Here is a 10328-nt window from a genome sequence, read left to right as displayed (position 1 = left end):
TCCCCACCACCACCGGCGAGACACCATCGCCGAAACACCACCACCACCATCGCAACCATCACCGCCGCGTCCACCACCATCTCCGGCGGTAGTGGCGGCGGTGTCGGCGGTTCGTGCGTGTACGGCAGGTCGTCTGCGGCGAGTGACGTCACGCCGACGTCACCGTTACGGGCGCGCTGCCATTGGTCCGTGGTGCCGCCGTCCGCCCGGCCTCCTCCGCACCGCCACCGCCGGCGCTCGTTGCCATATATGGGACAGAGACGGGCTTCATTCATAAAACCGACGCTTATACGTCGCCCCGCGCCGCGGTGTGGGCAGTGCGCTCTTTCTCAGTGTGTACGGCCGCCGCGTATCCCGACACACGCGCCGCGCGCGCCTTCAGTTCAACAAGTCGACCGGCGCCAGCATCACGTGCGTGTGCGTGACCGTGTGCGTGTGCGTTTTGCGTTTTTGTTTGTGTGTGTGTGCAAGTGCAGCGGCCCCAGTCATGTGCGTTGCCGCAGTACTATCGCAGTAACGACGAAACGCGCGTCCTATTTACCGTCGTTGTCGAGTGCGCGCGCCCCCGTTTATTGTTATAAATTATAATATTATTATATCATCGACGCCTACCTATAATACATTTTCTAGGTGTATTGATATCACATCGCGTGTTCAGAAAAAAAGAAATTTTGGTTTTTCAAAAACCCGAACGTCCGCTATTTCTTAACACAGTTTGTATTATAAATATTTTATTATTACAACACAATAAGTCTACGGTACCGCATTGATGCGCGCACCGTCGGTCATCGTCTGGACTTACGATTACTAAAAAAACTTTATTCGCTCGTCGCCGTTTTAGTCACCGAACGCGTCAACCCCCCAGCTCAGGCCTGGCACTGTCCAGGTGCGTGATCCGCGTGCCCCTGGCCCCCAGCTCGTGGTCGCCGCCACCGGACGATTGGTACCCGTTCCACGACATCGAGCTGGTCGAATCGCCAGAGTCGCCGCCACCGTGCCCAATAATTGATCCGAAAGACCGCGCACCCGTTGCCGATCGTACCGCGAACGACAACCACACCACCACCAACCACAACAACAACAACAACAACAACAGTAACGGCACTGTTAATAATAATTGCGATCGGCGTGACGCTTGTGCCGTAGGTGTCCCGGAGCAGCATCAACACCAGCAGCACCAACAACAGCCCGAAGCCGATATGATCATGGAGTGCAGTGCCCTTGAGCCAGGCGTCGGGCCGCTCCATCATGCGCATCACCACCATCACCATCATCATCATCACCACCCGTACTTGTTGGCCGAGTCTGCGGCTGCCGTCACCACGGCCACCACTGCCGCTGGCCACTTTAACGTGCTCAGCTTCGAAACGTACAAGGGCGGCGTGGCCACCAGCACGGGTGGACACGTGGGCAACGGTGGACACGGTACCGGTAACTCGGCGTGCCACAGCCCGGCACAGGGAAACGCCGGCACCGATCTCAACACGCCCGTCACGACTAGCGCCGAAGTACCTTCGTTTTTCGGCCCATCCACAGTCGTAGAACCGCCACTCATAACAGGTACCCGTCCTAACCTGTAATTCTAACTTAAATATATTATAAAACATAATATTATATAGGTTCTTTACTTTATTACGGTAGGTAGAGATTGGAAAGTGTTAAACTAGAAATGTTTAAATATAAGGAACATTCGACTAGAAGTTCGTTTTTTTCCAAAATTTTTCCGAAATTAATAAATTGTATTATTTATTATTTTTTGGGCCTGTTTCAACATTTTCCCGAGCTTAATATTTTTATTATTTATTATTTTTTAAGCCGTTGCACATTCACTAAGTCTTATTTTCTATCAAAAATAGTGGAAGTAAATACTATAAGCACATAATATTATCCATACAAAATAAGTTGAGTTTATAGGTAAATAAAAATGAAAGTACCTACTTACAAAATGTTAATAATTAATAATTATTTTATATGAGAAATTTCGCATTATACATTTTCTTGAAATTTACATTATAAAATAACGTGGAGTATAGTAATTATCCCAAATAATGATTAAATTGTAAGGACTTTATAGCAGTATAGTAGTTTCTCCGTTTCATATTGTATACATGAATGAAATATTATGTGAAAACAATTTCCATAACCCCCTGAACAACCCCGTGTCAGTGACCCTCCCGCGCTGGTAGTCGTTCATCGATTTCGCGGTGACCTCGGCACGCCAGGAAGGTGAATGAAATATATTTCCCTCTCGTTTCCACCCCACAGCACCAATATACGTAGATGAAATATTATATATATACTGCAACTCAGCGTGGCCAGGCACGGATCCAAAGCAAAGATTTGAGGGGGGCAACAATTTTTTTACAATACAAATACAATTTTAAGAAAATATTATACTTTATTCTTAATTTAAAAATGTTGTCATTATAGTAGGTATAGGAAATCAATGTGATAAATAAAATTATTGATTATTTAATACAAAATAAAGCGACAATGTGAAAAGAAGTTTAGATTTTGTTTATATTTAATATTATATAATATTTATATTTATAAAAAAAATATGTCTGGGGGGCCTGGGCCCTTAGCCCCCACCTGGATCCGTCTCTGAGCGTGGCTATATATTTTCACAACTCTCTCTCGTGACTTATGCTCACAGGCAAGTATTTTTTTTAACATTAACCAGTCTATCTATATAGATAAATGTGCGCGCGTTAAATGTTGGAAATAAAATCTTTAGTTAATTATGTTATATACAAAAAAAAAAACGTCGCGTGGGTAAGTTATCATTGCGTATAGGTTTGGTGATCCAGCGCTCCGGGGAACGCTTGCGCGGGATTGAATTTTCTTTGGTGGTGGAGCGGGGTATTAGGGGTTGTGGGGGACAAAAGTTGTGTCAAGTTGAATGGACTTACCAGGAATGCTGTGGTTAGGTGCGTTTCGAGCGCGATCTAGAGGGTGGTGGCCGTGGCATTGCGTGCGAACCGCCACTGCCGGTGGATCAATACCAGCCGTCCCGTGTGAAAGAGGCTTAAATATTTTACAATGGAATATTGTAGTGGTATTGGTTGCCCCTCTCCACATGAATGGGATGAATCGTTGAATGAGTGGCGTCGTGAGTTGACGGTCAGGTAAAAGCCAGGAGGAGTCTGAAGGGAAAGATCGATATAGACTGATAGGTACCTATACATATAAATTATACACAATTAACTACCTACTTAAGGAAAATACTACGATGAGTTGCGATATATTCGGCGTGTGTGACGTTAATTAGGTATCGCTGCCATGGCGTGGTGTCTCATGTTATGCATAATATATAATAAATGTAGGTACCAATATGTGAGTGGAAATTTGACAGAAAAAATATTTCACTCTGTTATAATTTGCGTACTTTATATATTGCTTTTCCTGGAAGTTTGTTATGCGATGAAGTCGAAATCAATATTCTTCCTGCCCAGACTTAAACCTCACCACCCACCGCGTTCACTCACAACCCGCGAGTAACCGACCCCTGTGTAACTGACTGACGAGGTCGTTTGTCGTTATACATATTTTATGCGAATGATTTCACTTTTTATTACGACCGCTTGCAACTCGGTAAAAAATAAAAGTACATATCTTATTATACACAAGTAATACCATTATAGTGTAGTCATTTTTTTAGATCACATGATCACGAAGTTGTTTTCGGCGATCCTAATACATAATATTAATACAAGTTTTAATATCATAAGCATTATATTGAAAACTTATATAGTATATACGCAGAAAGTACATCCATCGATTTTGCGTTACGATCGTCTGAATAATTATAACACCTATGTGGCCGTGTATAAATAACGCGTTCAGCCGCAGCCCACCGCATCCATAATTGTATAGGTAGGTATGTGTTGCCGTGCACCGGCCGTTCGGTTACGAGTTTACGACCAATAGAATTCTTAAACTTATGCAATAAATTAATATTTTTCGATTGCGTAAATTAATTCCATGTTTAATCCGCGCGTTCCAACATAAGTATTAATTACCATGCGACTATATGTGAAACGTATACATTTATCGCCAAATGGCTGGCTTTGTGGCATGTCTAAAAACTTTTGCTTTTAAACGTTTTTGTTTTTTTTTTTTACGACTAGAATTTGTTTATTTAGATCTTTGAATAAACATTGGGAAATTATATAGAAGCATTAGTTCAAACAAATTCGTATTCTTACTGCCGGGAGAATTACGTTAATTTTAAAATTAAATATATATATAGGCACCTATTATATTAACATACCTCGTCTAATATCTGGCAGTCGACCAATACTACAATATTCACATATTCACGCATTGTCCACCTGCAGTACATTATAGAAATATAAACCTAAAAATATATAACAGTTATATTAATACAACATACAATGTGCTTTTCGTCACACATTCGCAACAATTACAATTAATAAACCCTATAAATAAATGTGTGCCTATAATATGTATTAAGAGTTCAGAGTTACTATATATGGTACATGTGCACCTAAATGTGAAGTATAACCAGTAAGTATAGTATCCAACACGGATAAGCTCACTACGCTAATCGTTGGCGGCGAAAACATCAGACGTCTAATATTGTTTTTATTATTTTCAAAAAATTTGAAACCAACTAGAAAAATTGTCGCGGCATTTGCTTTCTCTCGGCATCCCATGGTTTTACCAGACGATTTATAACACTACATTATAATATACGTACGTTAATATTTTTCATAAAAATAATGTATTCTAGTTTGTGGCACTGTTGTTTATACTCGTATATATTTATATAAAAAACCAAAGTTAAACACTCAGCATGTGGTGCCTTGATAGTGATCCCCAATAGTCTACAAACCACTGGGTCAGTTGTTTTATATATTTTTTTTTTTTTTTTTGGGGTCTCAGAAGAATGTATAAATAACAATATAACGTGATACTAAAAAAACTACTTAATATAAACATTGATCAGAGGTTGTAATTGTTTATGGTCTCTCTCTATTTTCGATCTGCCTTGTTTTAATATAATATATAAAATAAATGTTCGAACAATTACAATCGTTATTTATTGTTCACGTTAATAGTGTATAGTTTTAGTATAAAACCACAACTGTTTCATTTCCGTTGCTTTATGAAAAACATTAATAATAATAATAACTCAACAACGGTTTAAGTGTTTGCGTAGCCCTGGATGCAGAAAAAATAACTGAAATATTTGGCTCAGAAAAAAGATTTTTTTATTACTATTTCTATCTTTATATAACATTATACCAAGTAGGTATACGGGATTTTCACGGATTAACGAATGCCTCTAATAAGGTCTTCAGTTATGTATACGTGCTCAACATCATAATGTACGTGGTGCGTTGCGATGGTTATATAGTTTAGAATGGGTTAGAAAGACGATAGAATAATAAAAAGTAAAAAGTATGTAGAAAAAAGTAACAAATTCACCATCAGCATAAACCAGTTGTCGTCGCCGTCGAGATAATCCGAAAAATATGTGACACACGTTAAAAACCACAAACAGTCGTATACACAGCATCTATAAATTCTGACGTCCAAAAATATTATTCATCGACTGTGAATATTTATCAAAAATTCGATAAGGTAAAAAAAAGCAGATTATCGATAAATTTTGATACCGGCTAAAAAATCCTTTATCGTATATAATAATTATTTCATTTAATTCTGTACTATACAGTTTCCTCTTGTAATAATAGACATAAAATAGCATTCAATATACAGCGTATCACATTATAATAATTTTTTTTTTTTTTTTGTTTTGACAATTTAATTATCATGTGTATTGATTAGCGTTGAAAAATGATAGAATATAGTGTATAGCTCTACAGATAAACATAATAATATTGAGAAATGTAGCTAAAACTGACGAAAATGTGTGGCTGAAATGAATAAAGGTAGGACCTGGTAATAGATTGCAGCAATCAGTGAAATTTTGGTGTTTGTATCTCGTTCCGTAGTAGTAGTGCCGTAGTAACTAGCACGTAGTTATTATTAAACGTATAAATGTATAATGTGGAATGGTGGCAGAAATCCAAATTTTATACAAAAAATAATCACCAGCTGACACGTGTCACAAGTTGTTTTTAAACTATTTAGTTTTACACCAATATGATTCTTTTGCGAAGTGTAAAAACACGATAAATTGTTATAAGACGTAATATAATATGGTATTCACAATATAAATAATATATAATATATATATTATGATGATTTTGTTTTTTTTTTTTTAGGATCATTGCAAGATACTGATGAAAATGGTAGCAATAGAAGTGGTATAGAACACAAGCTAGAGGTATCTCTTCAATTAAAAACAGAAGCCATCGGAGGTGAACCGGAACAGGACGATGCCGGTCAGGACGTCATGTACACAACTAACTCCAGCATACCATCAGGGCAGTCTAGGATCAGCTATAGGTTCTCCACGAATAGTCCTATGCAAACAGCTCCGTGCTCAACTAGTTCCTCAAATAACAATAACAACAACCACCTCAGCACTTCTTGGCTTTTGCCTAGTCCAGACAAGAACATATTTCCACCTTTGTTCAACCTGCTCCAACCTCAACCATCGAGCACGCCCACCTCATACCACAGCTCCAGTCCTCACTACGAAGACAGATCTCAACAGAGTCAAGTAGAATTGCTTGGAATGAGTATCGACTGTGGTAAACAAGCACCACCCACGTACGCCAGTTGCGGAGTGACTGGAAATGACCAAGATCTCATATACCATAACCGTGGTCAAATGATGCAACAACAGTCGTCGCCAGTGAATAAATACCATTGGTTGGACTCACCGGTCGAATACGGTGGACAGCAACAACAACAACAGCAACAGCAGTTACAATCTCAACAACAACAAATGATTCCCAAACAAGAGTTCACAAACGTGGTAAACGTAGACGTTCAGTCTCCAGGTTCATCGAGCGTGTCGCAGGGAGGCTACAGCGTCCAGCTAGCTGAGTATAACCCATCGACGAGCAAAGGACACGAAATACTATCGCAAGTGTACCAGCAGTCATCACTACCACTGAAGCTAGTCCCGGTGAAACCCCGGAAGTACCCAAACAGACCTAGCAAGACGCCGGTGCACGAGCGACCATATGCATGTCCAGTGGAGCATTGCGACCGTCGGTTCTCCAGATCTGATGAACTTACAAGGCACATCCGTATACACACGGGCCAAAAACCGTTCCAGTGTCGTATATGCATGCGATCGTTCTCCAGATCTGACCATCTTACAACACACATTCGAACGCACACTGGCGAGAAACCGTTTACATGTGACGTGTGTGGTCGTAAGTTCGCAAGAAGCGACGAAAAAAAGAGACATGCAAAGGTTCACTTGAAGCAACGGACGAAAAAAGAAACCAAAATGGCGGCATTACTAGCACAACAACAACAACAACAACAACAGCAGCAGCAGCAGCAGCAGCAACAGCAGCAACAACAACAGCAGCAACAGCAGCATCAGCAGCAAGGATCGTCGCAACAACAACATATGCATCACATGGGATTCCAAACAGGTGACACTGGTCACATGTAGACGCATGCATACAAATATGTCTTTATTTATTTCCTTTTATTTATTCTTCATACACAAGAGTGCTTACAACCTAAAGGTAAGCACGGAAGAAACCACTGTTACCATGTTTAGTTACAATATACCAATGTATGAGTCACTCCATCTTACGATTCCTATCTTATCATTATAATTGGATCACAGAGTATTTATACCGTCGGCAATGAAGTCGCCATAATCAAAACAGGGACATAACTATATATAATAATTATTGGTGCTACACGATTTGTAACTTCAATGTGGATCATCTTGAATGTAGCGTACGCCATCGTAGAGTAATTTAAATCTGTTTGAGTACTTTTCAAGTAGTAAGGATTTATAACATCTGACAACGAAATAGGTATTATTTATTCACTAATATGTGAATCGTACAAATCTGTCAATCCAAACAGGTGAATTCGTAATATTTAGAAATGTATTCCGTAGTTAAGCCGTGTTTCTCAAGTTGTGTGAAATAATATTTAATATTAATTGACGCCTGGTTTCCTGATTTATAGCAGTTGTGTCGATTCGAGGAATCAAACTCATCGAAGTACCTGATTAAACCATGATTAAAATATAATGCACGAATACATTCCTTGCTAAAATACACTGTTGGGCTTTAGAATATCCCCAGGGTTTTTATTTTTAGCATAATTAGTATGTACTAGTTTATCTTTTGCATTTATTTTATTTGCTTTTTATCAATATTACTGTAATTTTCAATTTTATCATTATTATGGTATGCCTGTTTTGCATTCCAACATATATTTTTACTGGTATTTCTTTGACAATTTTATTTTATGGACAAATTTAAATTTGAAGGCTAAAACGGTACGAATTCTTTTCTTATAAAATTAATAAAATTTAAAAGACATATTTTTGTATACAAAAAAAAGAATTAATACTTCGTTTTATTTATTTATTTATTTTTCCCCATATTTTCCTGTAAATTACCCAAAATTAGGTTTAGTAAATTTTTTGTAAATCTGTTTCTGTTAACACCCTACTTGTTCTTCGGTAAAAGCATTTTATATAATTTCTAAATTTAAAAAAAAACGCTGAAAACTATTAACAATTATTTAACAACTTACTGTTAAGGTGTTTTACTGTAAGTATAAAATAATTAATGTTGTTTATTTTTTTATTCATTCATTGGTGTCTTACATTTTGTCATTTTGTAAGTTAATCGTGTTTTTTGTATTATACAATAATAATAGCTTGTTTTTGTATCTGTATACGAACGTTTGTACAACAAATGGTAAATCGCTCAATGGGTTTATATTACCTATATTCAGTTCATATGTATCTATTTTCTACCATAATACATTTCATCACTCGGTGTCTGCGCATCATATTTTCTTTACTAATTAATACATAATTACATCGTATCAAGAATATTTTCAATTGAGCAGTTTTCTATAATACCCACTGATCTAGACAATATTGCAATACCGTATATTCGTATGGTAAAAGAGGTAAAGCAGGTACCTATAGTAAATAAACATTTCAAATAATTATTGTTACCATTTATATCTTCTGTAATATATTGAGTTCAGACCTATAAATGCACCATCAAATATAAGTTATGCCTGCCTACTGACGATTATTGCAAAAACTATATTATATAACTCTTAATAGCTGATAAAGATAATAACTATAGAGAGTCTTATTAAGGTTCGTCTGCCCTATGATAATATACACACCGAGGTAGAAAACGTCCAATACACAATTATTGGCAAGAGAGTATTACGAATTGAGGAGTACCCGTGTTTTCATTTTTTAGGACAGAAAGTGAACTTAGGTAGGACTTTTTCCATGCTCACTCCTATAAATATTATGTAATTATTACTTAAAATTATTTGACAATCTATATTACAGTAAATAGTAAATTTGTCTAAAATTGACAAGTTCAAAGCGCATGGCAGGCAAAATTATTCCATTTTTGAGCTGCCAAACATTTGTTATATACATTATACATATATATATTATATATACTAAAAAAACGTTACTACATTATATCATTGTTATTATAAATTAAAAGATTTTTCTATCTAGTTTGTGAAGTTTGATGTTTATGTATAAGTGTATATTATTATTTTACTTTTATTACTTGTATAAAAAATAAAAAATAAAAAATAGACGTTATAATATTTATTATATTATATTTTACGTGTCTAATGTTCTGTCTTCTTTGACTGACATGTATTTTTCTTCTTTTTATATTTTATGTGTACAATATTTAAAAAATAAATGTCTGTAAGATTGTTAACTAAAAAAATTGTTTTTCTTTAATTTTTCTTCGACAACACTTTCATCTTTTCATAATAATACTGGTTAAAGTGCTGTTTATTTATAATAACTTGTAGGTATAATAGTTACGTTTGACTATTTGCTTTTTTATCGGCATGGTGTCAATATAACATCTATACCTCCTAATGTGTATGTTGGACGTTAAATGTGATGGCACGTCGTATCGTTGTCAACGGTGCAGTGGCGCTGTGGTGATTTATGTAGTTGTCAATTGTCATGGTTATATTTGGTCATCGTTCCAGAATTACATGTAATGCGAGTAAGTATAATAGGTATAGGGTATAATATTTTTTATGAAGACGCCGTGTCTCCAGGGCCATATTGGAACGGCACACTGCAGTTCATGACCGGTGACTATAACAATATGCTCATTGCTCAATGCTCACACATATTATATTATTATGATAGACAAACGCAAAACGCGTCGTAT

General features: G+C 37.0%; 1 protein-coding gene across 1 annotated transcript in view; it reads left to right on the top strand.

Moving 5' to 3' along the window:
• The window catches only part of LOC100159519 (alpha-protein kinase 1), a 29460-nt gene extending 20217 nt beyond the window's left edge, over nucleotides 1-9243 (top strand). Inside the window, exons 2-3 of the mRNA XM_001943751.5 lie at nucleotides 1147-1560; nucleotides 6258-9243. Coding sequence (XP_001943786.2) covers nucleotides 1147-1560; nucleotides 6258-7570 — 1727 coding nt within the window. The 3' untranslated portion in view covers nucleotides 7571-9243. The remainder of the gene's footprint in view (nucleotides 1-1146; nucleotides 1561-6257) is intronic.
• Nucleotides 9244-10328: the final 1085 nt, after the last annotated feature.

This window comes from Acyrthosiphon pisum, chromosome A3 (assembly GCF_005508785.2).
Source record: "Acyrthosiphon pisum isolate AL4f chromosome A3, pea_aphid_22Mar2018_4r6ur, whole genome shotgun sequence".
NCBI classification, from domain to species: Eukaryota; Metazoa; Arthropoda; class Insecta; order Hemiptera; family Aphididae; genus Acyrthosiphon; species Acyrthosiphon pisum.
The sequence above is the reverse complement of the archived record's forward strand: the minus strand, read 5'-3'. Positions and strand labels throughout refer to the sequence as shown.